The following is a 21,948-nucleotide window of genomic DNA, read 5'->3' on the forward strand; positions in this document are numbered from 1 at the left end:
GACTGCTTTGGTCCTAGCAATGTTTCTCTGGAATGCCTCTAACCATACTTTACACCTCAGGTCTTACTCAATTAACTCCTAAAATGCATACTACATCATTTTGCAAAAGTAAATAAACTTCATGCTGTTCTTCTGCAAAGCTGCTATTCCTAAATATGCGGTGACTTCCAAGTGTGAATGTGCTGTGAGGAAGCCGCAGAGCTGTGGCCTTACTTCCATCAACAGTAAAGCTGCACACAGAGGGCCGCTGCGTATCATTAGGCCCACAAAGACTTCCTTCCAACTTAGAATATTCTTTGCAGAAAATGGCAAAATAGGTTTATAATTCTGACATATTAAGTTAGGAAGCTTTGTCTATAAAATGCACATTAAATAAGAACAGCAGAGTAAGTGAGCAAAATCCAAGGTAATAAAAGGCAGAACCATTTGGGTGTTGGTGACCATCACCCTTCATCATAGGCCTCCTAGTATCCCTTGCTTTGTAATTCTGTAGTCAGAGCAATATGTCAGAAAACATTCTGGTGTCTTTTACTCCAGGGACTCTTTCCCATCTCACATGCCTTTCTTGACCGTGTTAGGTTATATACCACATTTGGCTACGGTCATGGCTTTACTCCACTAAGCAGTGTGAGTCCTGAACTCAATATAAGTTCCACAGAACCACACATGGTGCACTGTACAGAGTCGGCATGTGGCAAAGTTCTACTGAATAAATTATATTATCTGATCCTTAAAAAGTTACCATGCCAGTATCTGAAAAACATACTTAGAAGACAGAGAAGGCATACTTACTTTGGCTGGATAAATCCATGTTGTGGTGTTACTGTAAGGCAATGTGCTGGCCAGTACAGCTCAAATTTCAGTATCCTAAGAGAATTATTTAAAATCTGGAAGCGTCTAGTTTTTGCCAAATCACCTATTATATCAAAAAAATAAATGTTGTTAACATTTAACATTAGTGAAAAAGACATAAATTGTAAAAATAAATTTTAAATAACTACACTACTAAAACAGTTTATTTTGCTTTCTCAATTGCCCAGTTACAGGAATTTCAAATCCCTGTTAAAGCAAAACCATCTATCTGTTTACTCTTAGAAACTACAGAGATACTGAACAAAGGTAGAGAGAAAAAAATCTAGATTGTTACCACCTGGTCTTATCTTGGGTACATAGAAAAATACCACTGTTATTCTTACCCTGAACCAACTATGTCAATGTTAAGGGTAAAAAAAAGGCCAAGTGCCACCTGACAGAGCATCGGCCTGGGATTCTGAGGACCCCGGTTCAAAACCCCGAGGTCGCCAGCTTGAGTGCAGGTTCACCAGCTTGAATGCAGTGTCACTGGCTTAAGAGTAGGATCATAGACATGACCCCATGGTCGCTGGCTTGAGCAAGGGGTCACTCCTCTGCTGGACCTGCCCCCACCATCAAGGCACATATGAGAAAGCAATCAGTTAACTAAGGTGCTACAACAAAAAATTGATGCTTCTTGTCTCTCTCCCTTCCAGTCTGTCTGTCTCCACCCCTGCTGAAAAAGCAAAACTAAACAAAACAAACAAACAAAAGGCCAAGTGCTGGCCCTGGCTGGTTGACTTGGGTAGAATGTCGGTCCAGTGTATGGATGTCCTGAACTTGATTCCTGGTCAGAGTACAAAGTAAGAGATACCATCTGTTTCTTCCCTCCTCCCTCTCCCTCTCCCTCTTCTTTCTCTCGTCCCCTCTGCAGCCAGTGGCTCGATGGGTTCCAGCATTGCCCCGGGTGCTGAGGATAGCTCAGTTGGTCTGAGAGTCAGCCTCAGGAGCTAAAAACAGCTTGATTGATGCAAGCATCAGCCCCAGATGGGGTTGCTGAATGAATCCTGGTTGGGGTGCATGTAGGAGTCTATCTCCCCTCCTCTCACTTGGGGGGAGGGGAGGAGGCCAAGTGCCACATGTGTTCTTTGGGGCAGAGGATGTGGCGGAAGGAACAGATCATAGGTCATAGGTGGCTTTGCCGTACAGGGAACTGGGAAGTGGGAACTTGGACTGAGGGTCATGGCCCTGTGTTAGAATGATGCTGAGGTCGAGTCTTAGTAGATGAGAGGAGGACCTTTGCAAGTCATTGGTCATGTGCATAAAGTTCACATATATATTCCAGATGAGCCATAGGTACAAACAAGTGCAGACCTGGGTCTCAAGAGTTCATTTCGGTTGGGTTGTTGCTGACATACTCACAAGTAGAAGGGGCTACCAAAATCAAGTGTTCAGGTTGGACAGTCCACAATTCTTCAGAGGATGACTCATCCTGAGGTGGGTGAACAACTTGTGAAAGTGGAAAACTCTGAGGATCTTTAACTGGTAAAACATCCAAAGAAACATTGCAACCATGTTTTCCAAGACTGTCAGATTCACTACAGAAAGAAAGGAAAAAAAAAAACAAATTAAAAGTGATAGAAAGCCAGATTGTTGCAAATTAAAAGTGACGGAAAGCCAGATTATCTTTATATTCTTCATAAATTTAAAAACGTTTAGATGAAAGTTCAATGCATACTGTGCATTTTTCAGCGAATAAAAATCCTTCATTGTCTATTCTTAATGTATAAAAAATACCGTGTAAGTCAAATACTATTATACAAATTTTTACTTAGAATACTCAATGATTTAAATTCTTCCTGCCTTGACTTTTGCAGGCCATATGAAGTCTCTTATAAGGGTTTACTGGAAAATTATCCAGTATTAAGAATTTAAAAACAAAACAAAACTCTTAATGTATTTATAACTGGTTTCATGATGCACACACACACACACACACACACACACTATCCTGAGGAAAATACCAAAGTAAAAAAATGCTAATAAAGTTTAGAAAGCTTTTAATTAAATGTTGAAATAGCATTTTCAAATAAGCTTTAGATTACAAAAAACTGTAATTCAAATAATTTTATATAACCACAAAAGCACATGACTTAATTGAAGTTCAACTGTGCAAAATCTGAATTCTCCTATCCTATAGTAAAACATCTTTAGGTCCACACAGCAGACGGAAATCCCTTTCTTTACCTTTATCCATTGTCCACCCACCCCCACTCCTTTTCAAAGCAGACCTCTATTGACTCAGGGGCATAATGAAGGCACCTGCCAAAAGTCAGAAATAATTTTAAAAAATTAAAAAGTTTATTCTTGGCTTTTTAGCTTCCAAAGAACCAGTTCCTCACAATAAGTGATTTTCAATATAATGTTTAATTATGTAACTATCTTTAATTCTTTCTTTGATTGAATATCTTAGAAGAAAATTAACATTATAATGATGGGGTAAACAAAGCAAGCTGACAGGAGCTAGAGGTACTGGGGTAACGGAGGTGGGTGGGTGTGAGTCAGCAGTGAGCTTAGCTGGTGGCGCTGGGATTTGCAGGGAACTTTCAGGCAGTATGAGTTGGCAACACTGAGATCAAGGAGACAGTTCATGTAATGAGCAGACTGGTTGAAAACAAAAGGATTGAGTAAAATGTAAACATAGTGTGGACAATATGACCAGGATTCTCAGTATTAGAGAAAAAAGGTAGAATTAGGGAAAGGAAAACAGGAAAACACTGTGTTATGTTATATTAGACTTGGAAGTATCAGTGTAAACTCACAGTTCCAACATATTTATAGACAGATAAGGATGCATGTGGATTTATATGTAAATGTATTATTTCCTATGTTTGTCCACTGAGAGAGCCCAGAAGTAATGACATCTCAAAATCAACAGCATACCTATTACCCATATCCTGGTTTCAATATCGTTCTCTACTTAAAGAAAGCAGGACTTTTAAGAGAAGTCCCAGCTAGTCTAGGGCCTGGACAGCGAAAACATAACATGAGCCTAAAATATCCTGTTGTGCCACCGAATAAGAAGGTGCTCAAAGAATGATGTGGGCATATCAAAAAAATCAAGGAGCCTGACCTGTGGTGGCGCAGTGAGTGGATAAAGCGTCAACCTGGAAATACTGAGGTTGCCAGTTCAAAACCCTGGGCTTGCCTGGTCAAGGCACATATGGGAGTTGATGCTTCCTGCTCCTCCCCCCCCCCTATAATAAATAAATAAATCTTAAAAAAAAAATTTAAAAAAAATCAAGGAGCCAAATTAAGGACCACATAATAACAGTAAAGGATTAATACTGAACCCATGAGTTCATCTCAAGTGAATAAATAAGTAAAAGAGGAAAAGTATATCTCTTCGTCATACTGGAAAGATAACTAATAAATGTAGGAAAATGAAATTGGAAAATCACCATTTGGTGTCCCTGGCCAGTTGGCTCAGTGGTAGAGCACCGGCCTGGCATGCAGGAGTCCCAGGTTCAATTCCCGGCCAGGGCACACAGGAGAAGTGCCATCTGCTTCTCCACCCCTCCCCGTCTCCTTCCTCTCTGTCTCTCTCTTCCCCTCCTGCAGCCGAGGCTCCATTGGAGCAAAGTTAGCCTGGGCACTGAGGATGGCTCCGTGGCCTCTGCCTCAGGCGCTAGAGTGGCTCTGGATACAACAGAGCATCGCCCCCTGGTGGGCATGCCGGGTGGATCCCAGTCGGGCGCATGCAGGAGTCTGACTGCCTTCCTGTTTCCGGCTTCAGAGAAAAAAAAAAAAAAAAACACAAAGAGGAAGGGGAAAGAGACAGCTTCTGTTTATTTATTTAATTATTAAGGACATTATTGGGGAACTGGAAAAATTTGAATGGAATCTGTGGACTAGATGGTAGTACTGACTGTTTGAATATTACTGTCCTAATTTTGATGGATTTACCATGGCTATGTAAGAGAGCTGTTGTGTTTCGAAGAAACTTAGGGCTAGCTGGTCATCATGCCTACAACTTACCCTTAAATGGTTCAGAAAAAATGTTATGTATACATAAAGAATAAGGTAAATGTGGTAAAATGTTAACAACTGAGGAATCTCAATGCAGGTAGTATATGGGAGTTCTCCGAACAGTTTTTTGTTTTTGTATTTTTCTGAAGCTGGAAATGGGGAGAGACAGACAGACTCCCGCATGCGCCCGACCGGGATCCACCCAGCACGCCCACCAGGGGCAACACTCTGCCCACCAGGGGGCGATGCTCTGCCCCTCCGGGGAGTTGCTCTGTCGCGACCAGAGCCACTCTAGCGCCTGGGGCAGAGGCCAAGGAGCCATCCCCAGCGCCCGGGGCCATCTTTGCTCCAATAGAGCCTCGGCTGCGGGGAGGGGAAGAGAGAGACAGAGAGGAAGAAGAGGGGGAGGGGTGGAGAAGCAGATGGGCGCTTTTCCTGTGTGCCCTGGCCGGGAATTGAACCCGGGACTTCTGCACGCCAGGCCGACGCTCTACCACTGAGCCAACCGGCCAGGGCCCTCTGAACAATTTTTTAACTTTTCCATAAATTTGGAATTATTTCAACTAAAACCAAAATAATAATAATAATAATAAAGTACAGAAGAAAGACCAAGTAATGAATCAAGTAATCTTGAAAACTGTTGACAGATGTTTTCTTTGTTTTACCTTTTAGATTCTAAGTTAGCATTGGAAGAAGACTGAAGAAATTTTCTGCTAGAAATGGAATCTCTGAATTCCCCAATTACTGAAAGTATAATTTTCTGCATGTTTCCATAAAAGAGTTGAACATCTTTAGGCTGTTGGGGAAGATCATACACTGAAACAGAAATAATGTTTGAAATACATGAATCCACATAATCACATCACAAAATACCAGATAAGTTTATATATATTTTCCAGCCACAAAATATTATTGCTAGATTGGGAGTAGGTAACATTTTGATTTTTAGTACTGCTGACAAGCATCAAATCATAGGCAATTCAGTATCAATCATGCTCCAGCCTTGGATTTGAACCACAACCTTGCTAATCATTAGCTCTGTAACCTTTGGCAACTTAACCTTTCTAAGCTTTAATCTCAAGTATAATATGGAATCACAATCTATCTCAGGGGTTGTTGTAAACATTAAAATATGAACATTTTTAAAGTTATACGTGACACAAACATTTATATAAAGCTTGCTGTGGGCTAGGCACTGTTCTATTTCCTTTTCATGTGTATTAACCTAGTTGTTTCCACAACTCATGGAGATAGGTATTATCTCCACATCAAAGATGAGGAATCTGAAGCACAGAAGTTAAGAGTACCCAATTAAATAAGTGACAGTCTCGCAGAAGTTTAAGCAAATCAAGTAACTAGCAATATTGATATAATATTGTAGATTAATAAAATAGTGCTAGAGTTGAACATCTCCTAGATTAGTCCACCAGAATTTATAAATACAATAAATTTTATAGAACATATCTGTATTCTATATATAAATTAGGTGTTCATTATATTTTTAAAACATGGAAATTAAAAAAAACACAGGAAGTGTAAACCGAAATTTGTAATAACTAAGACAGCTGATTATGAAAGTTGAAATCTACTGTGAAAATGTTTGCCACTAATTACATATTTTACAGAAGTGAGATTATAAATTCTTATAATAGTAATATACTCAAACAAATGTTATTGAAAATAATCATTTACAAAGTAAAACTGCAGCTGTCATAGGTAATGTTTCCTCTCTTCATCTGGATGATAAATATATATACCATCTTGAGCAATCCAATATTCCTTGAGGTAGAATCTGGTGTTCCAAAGACCCCCCCGAAGTCCCAACTCAACCCCGTCTTAGATGGATGATCTTGGCATGTTATTTATCATTTGGCTGGATTTATAAACATGACCTTCAATTTAACACATTTATTGAAATTTTGTACATGAGGCTCCCTTTCCCAGGAACATCCTTCCCCATTTGTTTCTTCAAGATTCCTCAAAAGTATCCCTGGCAGGTTAGCTCAGTGGTAGAGCGTCGACCTGGCATGCAGGAGTCCCGGGTTCAATTCCCAGCCAGGGCACACAGAAGAAGCGCCCATCTGCTTCCCCACCCCTCCCCCTCTCCTTCCTCTCTGTCTCTCTCTTCCCCTCCCGCAGCCGAGGCTCCACTGGAGCAAAGTTGGCCTGGGCGCTGAGGATGGCTCTATGGCCTCTGCCTCAGGTGCTAGAATGGCCCTGGTTGCAACAGAGTAATGCCCAGATGGGCAGAGCATCGCCCCCTGGTGGGCATGCTGGGTGGATCCTGGTCGGGCACATGCGGGAGTCTGTCTGACTGCCTCCCCGTTTCCAACTTCAGAAAAATACAAAAAAAAAAAAAAAAAAAAAAAAAAAGATTCCTCAAAAGTCACCCCATTCTACATGGGGTAACCTTCTTCTGTGCTCTCCCAGATTCCTAAACACAACTCTGCCACAGCACTTTTCATACTGTACCTTAATCATCTGTCCCCCTAAGCCTGTAAGCCTCTAAAGAGCAAGCACTCCATCTTTTACTTCTATAGACTGCACCCTATACTCTCCATAGATGTCCAGTCAACCAATGAATGAAATGTTGCTGAATCATGAAACTATGCCAAGCTCTGAACCACTACAAACTCAGGATATCTACTTTCAATCAGTCTTCACTGTTGTTACAATATGTAACTAAATGTTTGTGTGCCAAATAAATAGTACAGTTCAGTTTAACTCTTTCAGTGGGATCTTCCTTAGAAGGAAGAAATAAGGAAAGGTGAAGCTCAGGGGAGCTGAAGTTGCAGAGATGGGTCTTGAATTGAGTTTCAACTCCAAATCCAAGGTTCTTTCCATACTCTACTCCCTTAGACACTGTTCACAAGACCCACTTCAAATATTTTCATTAATTTTAACTAACCCTTGTTACTGCATTTCCTCTGAGCAGACGTTTTAGACTCCTAATTACTGAAAAGATTACAGACTACTCTAGATTAGCTCTACACAGATATAACTATCCTTCTTCCTTTATCGTATTTCAGAAGCTATATATAGTTCATCATTGAAAAAATAAAGACAAAAATAGGGCAGGGAGCACTATCAACTGAAATTCTTCCAACAACATAATCACTGTTAATATTTTGATGTGTATACTCTTGCAACTTTACCTATGTAACTGTATAAATGCACTATATTATTTTTATACCAACATGGGATCTTACTATGCAAACTTTTAAAATAATTTTTATCAATAAATCGCTTTCCATGTTATTAATATGAAATCACATCATTGTTTCAATAGCTTCAAAATATTATACTATATAATTAACACCATACTGGCCTAACCAGGTGGTGGCACAGTGGATAGAGCGTAGGACTAGGACGCAGAGGACCCAGGTTCGAAACCCTGGGGTCGCCAGCTTGAGCGTGGGGTTGCTGGCTTGAATATGGGATTATAGACATGAACCCATGGTCGCTGGGTTGGGTCCAAAGGTCACTGGCTTAAAGTCCAAAGTTGCTGGCTTGAGCAAGAGGTCACTCACTCTGTTGTAGCCCCCCAGTCAAGGCACATATGAGAAAGCAGTCAATGAACAACAGAGGTGCCACATGAATAGTTGATGCTTCTCATCTCTCTCCCTTCCTGTCTGTCTGTCCCTATCTTTCCCTCTCTGTCTCTATGTCTCTGTCACAAAAAACAAAAAACCCATAAATCCTGTACTCATGGGCATTTATGTCATTTCAAATTTCTTGCTATCATTAACAATACCACGTTGAAAATCTGTACATCTTTACACAATTTGTACGTCTAAATACATATCTTTTTTTTTTTTTTTTACAGAAACAGAGAGATAGTCAGAAAGAGGGATAGGGACAGACAGACAGGATAGGGAGAGAGATGACAAGCATCAATCATTAGTTTTTCGTTGCGACACCTTAGTGTTGTTACTGCATTTCCTCTGAGCAGAGGTTTTAGACTCCTAATTACTGAAAAGATTAGGATTGGTTTCTCATATGTGCCTTGACCACAGGCCTTCAGCAGACTGAGTGACGCCTTGTTCAAGCCAGCAACCTTGGGTCTAAGCTGGTGAGCCTTGCTCAAGCCAGATGAGCCCACGCTTAAGCTGGTGACCTTAGGGGTCTTGAACCTGGGTCCTCCACATCCCAGTCCGATGCTCTATCCACTGCGCCACCACCTGATCAGGCTGAATACGTATCTTTTGTATCAGTAATAAACACCATTAAATCCTTGAATAGTGGGATGACGTCAGAGTAATGACAGCAGGAGAGATACTCTTGATCTCTCCCCTTGAAATTTCAACTAATTGAACATCTACAACACAGTGAAAGAATGCCAGATGGGCTTGCAGACTTGTCTGAAAAGATCCGCTCACTGAATTGACTAAAGGTGGGAAAGGTTGAGAAGGAGGGTGGAAGATGACACACATGTGTGGTTGGCTCTAGAGAGGAGAAGAACCCAGCTTGACTGGGTTTTTGTATACTGGAGCTCCAGAGAGAGGAGAAACTGAGAGTGACTGTGTCGTCTCCTGCCAGGAGGAATGGAGAGATAGGGGGGCAGTTGGAAAGATACTAAAACAAAGTGGCAGCAGAATGAGGGGTCACTGCCAGTATTCCCATGGCCTGCCAACTGCTGCACTTGACACAGAGACAGAGAAAAACAAATCGTGATCGTCCAAACTCTCAGATCCCGCCTACTTCCCCTTGAAGGGTACAGAGAGTAGAAGAGACATACCCCACAGCTAGTGCTCAAGGGCCACTCTTTCTCCTAAAGACCAGAGGTGCTCTGTGACTGGTCCACTGATCTGTTGAAACATAGGGAGAAGTACCTGGAGGCCTGAGATCCCTATTACTAAAGCTGTCAAGTCATAAACTGTCACAACAGACCCCACTCATATCATGACTACAGTGCCCCCTCCATCATCACAGAGGAGGTCACCCAGGATTTTCAGAGCTAAATCTTGTAATCCAGCATCACCTACTAGAAGAAACTAAATACAGAAAAACCTTTGGGAAGAGCAACAATTTTTTTCTTTTGAATTCTATTTTATTTATTATTTATTTTTAATTTTTTTGTGACTTGTTTTTATTATTGTTTTTTGAGATTTTTTCTTTTACTTTTTAAAGTTTTTCTATTTTTATTCCTGTTGTATTTTTATTTTTTCTTGTAGTTGTTTTTTGTTTGATTTCTTAACAATACCACTGTCCAATGCCATAACAGAAGAAGAAAACTGCTACCATGGCTACTCAAGAAAGAGATGCAGTTCAGAAAAAAAGAAAAATATCTCCAGAAAGCAATTATCAATCACATGGAAATTTTGTAGTTAAATGATACAGAATTCAAAATTAAAGTTCTAAAAGTACTCAGCAAGATGTGATAAGTTAAGGAACTCAGAAAAAAATTAATAAACAAAACGAGCATGTCACCAAGGAGACTGAAACTTTAAAAACAGAGATAAAGCCCTGGCCGGTTGGCTCAGTGGTAGAGCGTCGGCCTAGCGTGTGGAGGACCCGGGTTCGATTCCCGGCCAGGGCACACAGGAGAAGCGCCCATTTGCTTCTCCACCCCTCCGCCGCACTTTCCTCTCTGTCTCTCTCTTCCCCTCCTGCAGCCAAGGCTCCATTGGAGCAAAGATGGCCCGGGTGCTGGGGATGGCTCTGTGGCCTCTGCCTCAGGCGCTAGAGTGGCTCTGGTCGCAACATGGCAACGCCCAGGATGGGCAGAGCATCGCCCCCTGGTGGGCAGAGCATCGCCCCTGGTGGGCAGAGCATCGCCCCTGGTGGGCGTGCCGGGTGGATCCCGGTCGGGTGCATGTGGGAGTCTGTCTGACTGTCTCTCCCTGTTTCCAACTTCAGAAAAATGAAAAAACAAACAAACAAACAAAAAAAACAGATAAAGAACTCAATACATGGGCCCTGGCCGGTTGGCTCAGCGGCAGAGCGTCGGCCTGGCATGCGGGGGACCCGGGTTCAATTCCCGGCCAGGGCACATAGGAGAAGCGCCCATTTGCTTCTCCACCCCCACCCCCTCCTTCCTCTCTGTCTCTCTCTTCCCCTCCCACAGCCAAGGCTCCATTGGAGCAAAGATGGCCCGGGCGCTAGGGATGGCTCCTTGGCCTCTGCCCCAGGAGCTAGAGTGGCTCTGGTTGCGGCAGAGCGACGCCCCGGAGGGGCAGAGCATCGCCCCTTTGTGGGCAGAGCATCGCCCCTGGTGGGCGTGCTGGGTGGATCCCGGTAGGGCGCATGCGGGAGTATGTCTGACTGTCTCTCCCCGTTTCCAGCTTCAGAAAAATACAAAAAAAAACAAAAACAAAAACAAAAACAAAAAACCTCAATACATGAATAGAAAAATGAGGTAGCAAGTTTAGCTAATAGAATAGGCCAGCTAGAGGAGAGAATCAGTGACATCGAAGACAGGCAACTAGAGATGCCACAGAAAGAGAATCACAAATAAAACAAAATGGTAAAGCTCTATGAAAACTGTCTGACTCCATCAGATAGAGCAATGTAAGAATAATGAGGGCCCAGGCCAGTTGACTTAGTGGTAGAGTGTCAGCCAGGTGTGTGGATGTCTCAGGTTTGATTCTGGTTAGGGGAGATAGGAGAAGTGTTTCTCCATCTTTCCCCCTTCCCATCTCTTTCTCTGCCTCTCTCTTCCCCTTACACAGCCATGGTTCGACTGGTTCGAGCACATTGGCCCTGGGCAATGAGGATGGCTCTGTGAAGCCTCTGCCTCAGGTGCTAAAAATAGCTTGATTATAAGCATGGCCCCAGATGGGGAGAGCATAAGCCCCAGAAGGGGTTGCCAGGTGAATCCTGGTTGGAGCACATGTGGGTGTCTGTCTCTATCTCCCCTCCTCTCTCTTGGAAAAAGAGGACCAAAAAAATTGTGAATAATGGGGTAAATCAGAAGAGGAAGAGAGGAAGAATGGAGAACCTCTTCAAACAAATAATTGATGAGAGTTTCCAAAGCCTATGAAAAGAGTTAGATCCTTAAATCCAAGAAGCAAGCAGAACACTTAGTTACCTCAACTGAAACAGACCTTTTGCAAGGCACACTATAATAAAAATGTCAAAATTCAATAACAAAGAAAGAACCCTCAAGGCAGCTAGGGAAAAGAAAAACATAATATATAAAGTAAAGCCCATTAGGGCTTTAGATTGTCAGACTTCTCAGTAGAAATTCTATAAGCCAGTGACCCCAAACATTTAAAGTATTGAAAGAGAGAAATAAGCAGCCAATAACAGTATACCCATCAAAGCTATCCCTCAAATATAATGGAGAAATAAAAACTTTTCCAGACATAGAGAAGCTGAGGGAATTAATTAATCACCAGAAAACCCTCATTTCAGGAAATACTTAACTCTACTGAATATGAAGAACAAAACTACAGGTAAAAGCTCCAACAAGGTTACAATTTAAGCAAGGATAATCTATGACAACAAAAACGTAAAGGGGAGAAGATAATGGTCTGCAGTGGTAAAGAAGGATGGATTGCTCAGGACATGTATATAGAAAAACTTTTCTCTTAATAAAGAGTGATAAAAAAAATAACCTAATGGTAATCACCCACAAACCAAAACTGAAACACACAGTTTTAAAAAAGAACACAGGGAAAAGACGTAGGGAATATGACCACGCAAAAACAACAGACAGAAACACAAAAGAGAAGAACCAAAGGAGAATTACAACTACCAGAAAACAAAACATAAAATGGCTATAGGAAATCCTTAAGCATCAATAATTACACTAAATGAAAATGGACTGAATTGACCATAAAGAACACAGAGTAGCTGACTGAATAAAAAAACCAAACCAAACCACATGCTGCCTTCAAAAAACACATCTAAGCTGCAAGGACAAAAGTAGACACAAAGTGAAAGGCTGGAAAATGATTCTCCAAGAAAATAATACCCAAAGAAAAGCAGGTATAGCCATACTCAGATCTGAAAATGCTGATTTCAAGACAACAAAGATAAAAAAGTCAAAGATGGACATTTCGTAATGATAAAGGGGACACTAAGTCAAAAAGACATAACGCTTCTCAATATATATGCACTGAATCAGGGAGCACCAAAATATATGACATCTTCTAACAGACCCTCCCCCAAAAAAGAAAAGAAACAGACAAAAACAAAATCATACTTGAATAACTCAACACACCATTGACAACTTTATACAGATCATCCAAAAAAAATCAATAAAGAGATATTGGCCTTAAGAGACACACCAGGCCAAATGGACATAATAGACATTTATAGAACATTTCATCTTAGGACATCAAATTATACATTTTCCCCATGGTACATGGAACATTCGCAAAGATAAACCATATGTTGGGCCACAAAACTAACCTCAACAAATTCATGAAGATTAAAATTATACCAAGCAAATTCTCTGACCATAAGGTTCTGATAGAATTACACTCCAATAAGGAAGTAAAGAAATCCACAAAAAATAAACAATATACTTCTAAAAAATGAATAGGTCAAAGAAGAAATAAAAGCAGAGATCAAAAGATATACACAGAAAAACAAGAAAGACTACACAACATAAAATTTCTAGGATGCAGTGAAAGCAGAAATAAAAGAGTTTATATCATTACAGGCTTATACTGAGAATCAAGAGAGATCCCAAGTAAATAACCTAACATCACTTCTGAAAGAACGAGAAAAAGAAGAACAAAGGCAGCCCAAGGTAAGCAGAAGAAAGGAAGTAGTAAAAATTAGAACAGAACTAAATGCAATAGAAAAAAAAAACTGTAGAAAAAATTAATACAACAAAGAGGTAGTTCTTTGAAAAGACCATAAAATTGACAAACCCCTGGCTAAACTCACTAAGGAAAAAAGAAATGACTCATATACACAAAATCCAAAATGAAAGAGGAGAAATTACCAGATACCACAGATATACAAAGGATCATACTAGAGTATTATGAAAGATTATATGCCACCAAATTCAACAATCTAGATGAAACTGATAAGTTCCTAGAACTATACAATCTTTCTAGACTGAATCATAAAGAACTGAAAAACTTAAAGCCATAAGCAGAAAGGAAATAGAAACAACTATCAAAAGCCTCCCCAAAAATAAAAGTTCAGGACCAAATGGCTACACTAGTAAATTCTACCAAACATTTAAAGAAGGGTTGGTACCTGCCCTTCTCAAAGTCTTCCAAATAATCAAAGAGGCAATAATACTTCCTAACACATTTTGTGAGGCCAACATAACCCTGATACCAAAACCTGGCAAAGACAACACACAAAGAAAAGAAAACTACAGAACAATATCTTTAATGAACATAGATGCAAAAATCCTAAACAAAATACTAGTAAGTACAACAATACATTTAAAAAATAATAAATCACCATCAAGTGGGAATCATTCCAGGAGCACAAGGATAGTTCAACATATGCAAATCAATCAAAGTAATACACCACACATCAACAAAACAAAGGACAAAATCATATAATCCTATCAATAGATGCAGAAAAGTCATTTGATAAGATACAACATCCCTTCATGCTTAAAACACTCAATAAAATGAGTATAGAAAGAAACTACCTCAACATTATAAAGGCCATATATGACCAACCATCAGCCAATATCATACTAAACTAGGGGTCTCAAACTCAACTCAGCATGTGGGCCGCAGAGCAAGATCACAGCCATTTGGCGGGCCGCACTAGGTGTACAAAAGGCAACTGTTACGCAACACTTTTCTCACTGCAGTTGAAAACAAAAAAAAATCAGTACAACAAGCACAATCGTACATGCAGTTTACTCAGTGTCACAAAACGACCAGAAACTGTAGTTCGCATCACAACTGCTGTTAACTAAGCTAATATCTAGCTAGGATGCTAGAGAAATGAAAAATACAAGTAGGCCCCTAGGCTTACTTAATTTTATCCAAAATATTTTGAACTTCGTGGATTAGTCTGCGGGCCGCATGCGGCCCGCGGGCCGCGAGTTTGAGACCCCTGTACTAAACTGTGAAAAACTGAAGGCTTTTCCTCTGAAATTAGGAACAAGACAAGGTTGCCAACTCTCTCCACTCTTATTCAATACAATACTGGAAATCCTAGCCAGAGCAATCAGGCAAGAGAAAGAAATAAAAGGCATCCATATTCAAAAAGAAGAAGTAAAGGCATCACTTTATGCAGATGACATGCTCCAGTATATAGAAAAGCCCAAAGACTCCACCGAAATACTATTAGTAACAATAAATTAATATAGTAGTCACAGGGTACAAAATTAATATACAAAAGTCTACTGCTTTCTTATACACCAACAATGAAACTTCAGAAACTGAACTCAAAAATGAACTCAAAAAATAATTCCTTTTACAATTGCAACAAAAAATACCTAGGAATAAACTTTTAAAAAAAGATTTTATTTATTCATTTTAGAGAGGAGAGAGAGCAAAAGAAAGGGGAGGGGGGCAAGAAGCATCAATTCCCTAATATGCCTTGACCAGGCAAGCCCAGGGTCTTGAATCAGCAACCTCAGCCAGTTGACGATTTATCCACTGCACCACCACAGACAGGTAAGGCAGGAATAAACTTAAAGGATGTGTAGGACCTATATACTGAAAACTGCAAAGCATTATTGAAATAAATTGAAAAAGACACAATGAAATGGAAAAATATTCTATGTTCATGGATGAAAGAATCAACATAGTTAAAATGACCATATTGCCCAAAGCAATACACAAATTTAATGCAATCCCCATTAAAATCCCAGTGTCATTTTTTAAAGTAATAGATGGAACAAAAAATCACCAATTTGTATGGAACCATAAAAAACCTCAAAGAGCCAAATCAATCCTGACAAAAAAGAATGGAGCTTGAAGTTACACTATAGAGCAGGGGTCACAAACTACAGCCCCGCAGGCCACATGCGGCCCCTTGAGGCCATTTATCCAGCCCCTGCCGCACTTCTGGAAGGGCCACCTCTTTCATTGGTGGTCAGTGAGAGGATGCATCCTGCAGTACTGTTTGTGGCGGTGCCACAAAGTGCGGCGTCGCTCACATACAGTACTACAGGATGCAAGCCTCACGGCTCCCGAAGCCCGTCATATGACACACATCCGGTCTGTGGCTGCGGCGCCCCACATCACCGGAAGCAGTGTGAAATAACAGCAGAAGTAGGAAGAAAGGCAAAGCACTATAACCATTACTACACAGTACAATGGTCCCCATACTCCCCCAAATGTACAACAACATAATGGCCCCTATAACCTCCCTTTGCCCAAAAGTCTCCCCCCACATTACTACACACCATGTTTCCCCCATTATAAAACCCTGTCTTATATTAATTTTACCCCCAAAAGACGGGGGCTGCCTTATTTTTAGTTCCCATTGAAATACTGGTCAGTTTGTTGATTTAAATTTACTTGTTCTTTATTTTAAATATTGTATTTGTTCCCGTTTTGTTTTTTTACTTTAAAATAAGGTATGTGCAGTGTGCATAGGGATTTGTTCATAGTATTTTTTATAGTCCGGCCTTCCAACAGTCTGAGGGACAGTGAACTAGCCCCCTTTGTAAAAAGTTTGGGGACCCCTGCTATAGAGCCACAATAATCAAACAGCACAGTATTGGCAGACAAACAGACTAATTGAATAGAACTGATAGCTCAAAAATAAAGCCACATATTTATGGACAAATTATCTTTGACAAAGGAGCCAAAAGCACACAATGTAGAAAAGAAAGCTTCTTTAATAAATGATGCCTATAAAATTGAAAAGCCGGATGTAAAAGAATGAAACTTGACTACAGTTTGTCCCCCTGCACAAAAATTAATTCAAAATGGATCAAAGACCTAAATTAAGACCTGAAACAATTACATAAAAAAACCATAGGTACTAAACTTGTGGACCTTGACCATAAAGAACATTTTACGAATTTGACCCCAAAGGCAAGGGACATAAAGCCAAAAGTAAATGAATGGGACTAGCCTGACTGGCGCTGGTGAAGTGAATAGAACACTGACCTGGGATGCAGAGGTCCCAGGTTCGAAACCCTGAGGCTGCCTGCTTCAGTGCAGACTCACCAGCTTGTGAGCATGTCTACTGGCCTGTGGGATCATGGACTTGATCCATGGTCACTGGCTTGAGCCTAAGGTCGCTGGGTTGAAACCCAAAGGTTGCTGGCTTGAGACCAAGGTCACTGGCTTCCTGCACACACACCCCCATCAAGGCACATATGAGAAGCAATCAATGAACAACTAAAGTGCCACAACTGTAAGTTTATGCTTCTCTCCCTGTGTGTCTGTCTGTCTGTCTCTCACAAAATAAGAATAAAAAATATAAATGAGTGGAACTATATTAAACTAAAAACCTTCTGCACAGCATAAGGAACTGACAACAAAATAAAGGGCAGCCAACCAAATGGGAGATATTTACAAACATAAGTTGTGATAAGGGGTTAATATCTAAAGTATATAAAGAACTCACAAAGCTGAACAATAAACAAGCAAACAATCCAATTAAAAAATTGGAAGAGGACCTGAATAGACACTTCTCCCAAGAAAACATACAAATGGCTAACAGGTACATGAAAAGATTCTCATCTTCACCAACTATTAGATAAATGCAAATCAAAACTACAATGAGATACCACCTCATACCTGTTAGATTGGCTGTTATTAACAAGATTGATAATAACAAGTGTTGGAGAGGTTGTGGACTAAACAGAAACCTCAAATAACTACTGCTGGGAGTGTAAAGGAACAGCTATTATGTAAGACAGTATGGCGGTTCCTCAAAAAAAATTAAGAATAGAATTATCATATAACCTAGTAATCCCTTTATTGGGTATCTACCCCCAAATCTCGAAAACACTGGTACGCAAGAACACATGCACCATGTTCATCGCAGCATTATTCGTAGTGGCCAGGACATGGAAAATATCAAAGTGTCTCTCGATAGAGAACTGGATAAAGAAGAAGTGGTACCTAAATGGAATACTAGTCAGCTGTATGAAGTAATGACATACTGCCATTTATGACAACATGGATGAAATTTGAGAACATTTTACTAAGTGAAATAAATAAATCAGGAAAAGCTAAGAACTATGTGATTTCACACACAGACGGGATATAAAAACGATACTCATGAACACAGATAAAAGTGAAGTGGTTATAGGAGGGGTAGTAAAAAGGGACACATATACAGTGATGGAAAATGATTTGACTTTGAGTGATAGGGATACAACACAATCAACAGTTCAAATGCTATAGAGATGTTCACCTGAAACCTATGGACTCTTGTTGATCAATGTTATGCCATTAAATTTAATTTCTAAATTATTTTTTAAGTGTTAAAAAATTCTTTAATTGTATCAAACAGAGCTAAACATCTAAGTTAGAGTCACTGCATCACTAGATTTTGCCACGATCACATCCTCCAAAATTATACAACAGGCACAAAAGTACAGAAATCTCAAAATGATCATAAGTTTGTAACAATTAAATCTTAAATAGTAATTAAATAGTTTAATAACCATTTTTCTCCTCCTGTTTAAAAGTCTACCCACAGAATAGGTGCAATAATATATTAAAGACATCTAACATTTACACTATATGGATAAGAAATTAGATATTATTGGCCCTGGACAGTTAGCTAAGCAGTAGAGTGAGTGGAAATATCAGGTTCGATCTCCAGTCAGGGCACACAGAAGAAGCGACCACCTGCTTCTCCACCTCCACTTCTCTCTTTCCTCCTCCCACAGCCATAGCTCAAATGGCTTGAGCAAGTTGGCCGCAGGCTATGAGTATGTCTCCATGGCCTCCAACTCAGGCACTAAATTAGCTTGGTTGCCGAGCATCATCCCCTACTAGTGAGCTTGCTAAGTGGATCCTGGCCAGGGTGCATGCGAGAGTCTATCTAACTGCCTCCCGCCTCTCATCCTCTCACTTATTATATATTATTATTATTCTCACTTTACAGAGAACACTGAACCTCAGTGACATAGTCTAAGTAATATAGTGGAACTGTGGCTCAAACACAGCATGACACTATAAGCAAATTAATGCTCTTCCTGCTTATTACATCACTGGATCTAGATATTATTACAAATGACTCAGGACATTTAAGACATGTTGAAATTCTTACCTTCAGTTACTAGTAGCTCATCTTGAAATGCTTCAGCAAAATCAATGTTCCGAAACACACTGTGCTCTGGAAGTATCTGTTCTAGAATCCCTGGTTCATGCAGCACAGCTCTGCTAGGAGAAATTTTTATTCAAAAGTGGTTTTACATATAAAATGATGTTATTTTTTTAGTGTATTTCACAAATCCAACTAATAGCATCATACATTATTACATACATCTCAAGTCTTAAATCGTAATAAGTAATATAAAAAAGAAAATAGGTTTTGGAAGTTCTCTTAAAAGTTACAGTAGTCCAGGCCTGACCTGTGGTGGCGCAGTGGATAAAGCGTCGACCTGGAAATGCTGAGGTTGCCGGTTTGAAACCCTGGGCTTGCCTGGTCAAGGCACATATGGGAGTTGATGCTTCCAGCTCCTCCCCCCCTTCTCTCTCTCTGTCTCTCCTCTCTGTCTCTCCCTCTCCTCTCTAAAATGAATAAGTAAAAAAAAATTTAAAAAAAAAGTTACAGTAGTCCAACCATCAGTTTCAGTGCAATATATTTTTTTCTTTGTGACAGAGAGAGACAGAGAAAGGGGCAGATAGGGACAAACAGACAGAAAGGGAGAGAGGTGAGAAGCATCAACTCTTTGTTGCAGCACCTTAGTTGTTCGTTGATTGCTCTCTCGTATATGCCTTGATGGGGGGGGGGAACGCTACAGCAGACCGAGTGACCCCTTGCTTAAGCTAGCAACCTTCGGTTCAAGCAGGTGAGCTGTGCTAAAACGAGATGAGCCCACGCTCAAGCCGGCAACGTTGGGGTTTTGAACCTGGGTCCTCTGTGTCCCAGTCCAATGCTCTATCCATTTGCCACCGTCTGGTCAGGCCAGTTCAATATTGACATCAGAACAAGAACTCCCTAATACAAAAGTAGAAACAAGAATAGGATTAGATTCTTTTCAGGTCTTATACTTTTATATTGTGATTATTTGGTGACAGAAATTTGCCTCAGGAAAAAAAGACTATGTCAAGAAAATAATACAAGCCTGACCAGGCGGTGGTGTAGCAAATAGAGCATCGGATGTCTTGTGATGTCTTATTTGAATCATTTTCTTTCTATTGTGTGTGTGTGTGTGTGTGTGTGTGTGTGTGTGTGTGTGTGACAGAGAGAGGGACAGATAGGAACAGATGGACAGGAATGGAGAAATGAAAAGCATCAATTTAAATTACCACATAACTATATTTACCTCGCCTCTTTCAGAGAATCTTTTTTTTCCCTGAAGTGAGAAGTGGGGGAGGCAGACAGACTCCCGCATGTGCCTGACTGGTATCCACCTGGCATGCTCACCAGGGGGTGATGCTCTGCCCATCTGAGGCGTTGCTATGCTGTGACCGGAGCCATCCTCAATGCCTGAGGCAGAGGCCATAGAGCCATCCTCAGCACCCAGGCCACCTTTGCTCCAATGGAGCCTTGGCTGTAGGAGGGGAAGAGAGAGAGAGAGAGAGAGAGAGAGAGAGAGAGAGAGAGAAGGGTGGAGAAGCAGATGGGCGCTTCTCCTATGTGCCCTGACCGGGAATCGAATCTGAGACTTCCACACCCTGGGCTGATACTCTACTGCTGAGCCAACCAGCCAGGGCCAGAGAATCTTTAATACATAATAGTGAAATATAAATTTCTCTGTAATACTCAGATGTTTACAAACAAAAGAAATTTCATTACTCTAAATCTTTGGCAAACTGGAGTTCTAAAACAATTCCTTGATTTCTATATTTGAGTGGTGAGAAAGTAAAAAAAAAATCTGGTAATCTAATTTTTCCAAATGTTAGTTTTTACCTCTAAAATAACTGAGAAAAAAAACTAGGCTCAAAGCTGAGTTCTTTTTTCTTTTTTACAGAGACAGAGTCAGAGATAGGGATAGATACGGACAGACAGACAGGAATGGAGAGAGATGAGAAGCATCAATCATCAGTTTTTCGTTGCGACACCTTGGTTGTTCATTGATTGCTTTCTCATATGTGCCTTGACTGGGGTGCTACAGCAGACCAAGTAATCCCTTGCTCAAGCCAGCAACCTTGGATCCAAGCTGGTGAGCTTTGCTCAAACCAGATGAGCCCGCGCTCAAGCTGGCAACCTCGGGATCTCGAACCTGGGTCCTCCGCATCCCAGTCCGACGCTCTATCCACTGCACCACCACCTGGACAGGCAAAGCTGAGTTCTTTAAGTTGAGTAGAGCTGGGTCTGCTGTAACATCATGTGGCGACTTACCACTATTCTCTCTCTTTTTAAATATTCTAATAATCCTCAACAGATTAAAAATAAATTTTTTCTATATTATGCACCAGAATAAAGCACAGCAGAGCACAAGGGTTAGAACAACGAAAGACTGGAATATGCATATACCCTCCACTACTGGGAGTTAATGATTTCCTGCTAACATATTAAGCATCTTGAACTTCACACATTTTATCTTTAGCTTTCTAGGATAGAAATTTTATAATATAAAAACTCTGAATTCAGTATGCAAGAATATAAGTTACCTATGTACCTATATACCTAAAGTTGACAAAATTTCAGCACATTAAACTATATTTAAACTAGATGTACCGCCATCCTTCGCCATAACATGGTTCACATTTTGTGGTCTCACTGTAGAGCGAATTTTTAAATTATGTATATCTTATTTTGTATCGTGAATTTTTCACTATATCGCAGGATTTTGAGTTACACAGGTATTTTTATATATTTATTAGTTTAATTATTTTTGCGGTAAAATAAGCATTTTCTAGCCTAAAAAACTGAAAATATAAAAAATATTAATTAAAACATATTAGTATTCACTGGTTAGTACTCATATAGAATTGACTATGTTGTTAAAATTACACAGGTTTAAAAGTGTAGAAAGTGTTTAAGAGCATAGGAAGTGTTTATAAGAGTGTGGGGAAAGTTAATAACAGTGTGGGAAAGGTTTATAAGAGTGTGAGGTTTATAAAGCCTTTAAAAGATATATAAGTAATAAAGTAAATATAAGGTCAC

General features: G+C 40.2%; 1 protein-coding gene across 5 annotated transcripts in view; it reads right to left on the reverse strand.

The window, feature by feature from the left end:
• The window catches only part of CEP192 (centrosomal protein 192), a 161,769-nt gene that overhangs the window by 23,117 nt on the left and 116,704 nt on the right, over nucleotides 1–21,948 (reverse strand). For all 5 annotated transcript variants that reach the window (XM_066246799.1, XM_066246797.1, XM_066246800.1 and 2 more), the window contains 4 exons: nucleotides 18,940–19,052; nucleotides 5,487–5,637; nucleotides 2,215–2,390; nucleotides 793–916 (listed from right to left, as the gene is read on the reverse strand). In XM_066246799.1, the coding sequence (XP_066102896.1) occupies nucleotides 793–916; nucleotides 2,215–2,390; nucleotides 5,487–5,637; nucleotides 18,940–19,052 (564 nt within the window). The remainder of the gene's footprint in view (nucleotides 1–792; nucleotides 917–2,214; nucleotides 2,391–5,486; nucleotides 5,638–18,939; nucleotides 19,053–21,948) is intronic.

Source organism: Saccopteryx bilineata, chromosome 11, assembly GCF_036850765.1.
Source record: "Saccopteryx bilineata isolate mSacBil1 chromosome 11, mSacBil1_pri_phased_curated, whole genome shotgun sequence".
Lineage (NCBI taxonomy): Eukaryota > Metazoa > Chordata > Mammalia > Chiroptera > Emballonuridae > Saccopteryx > Saccopteryx bilineata.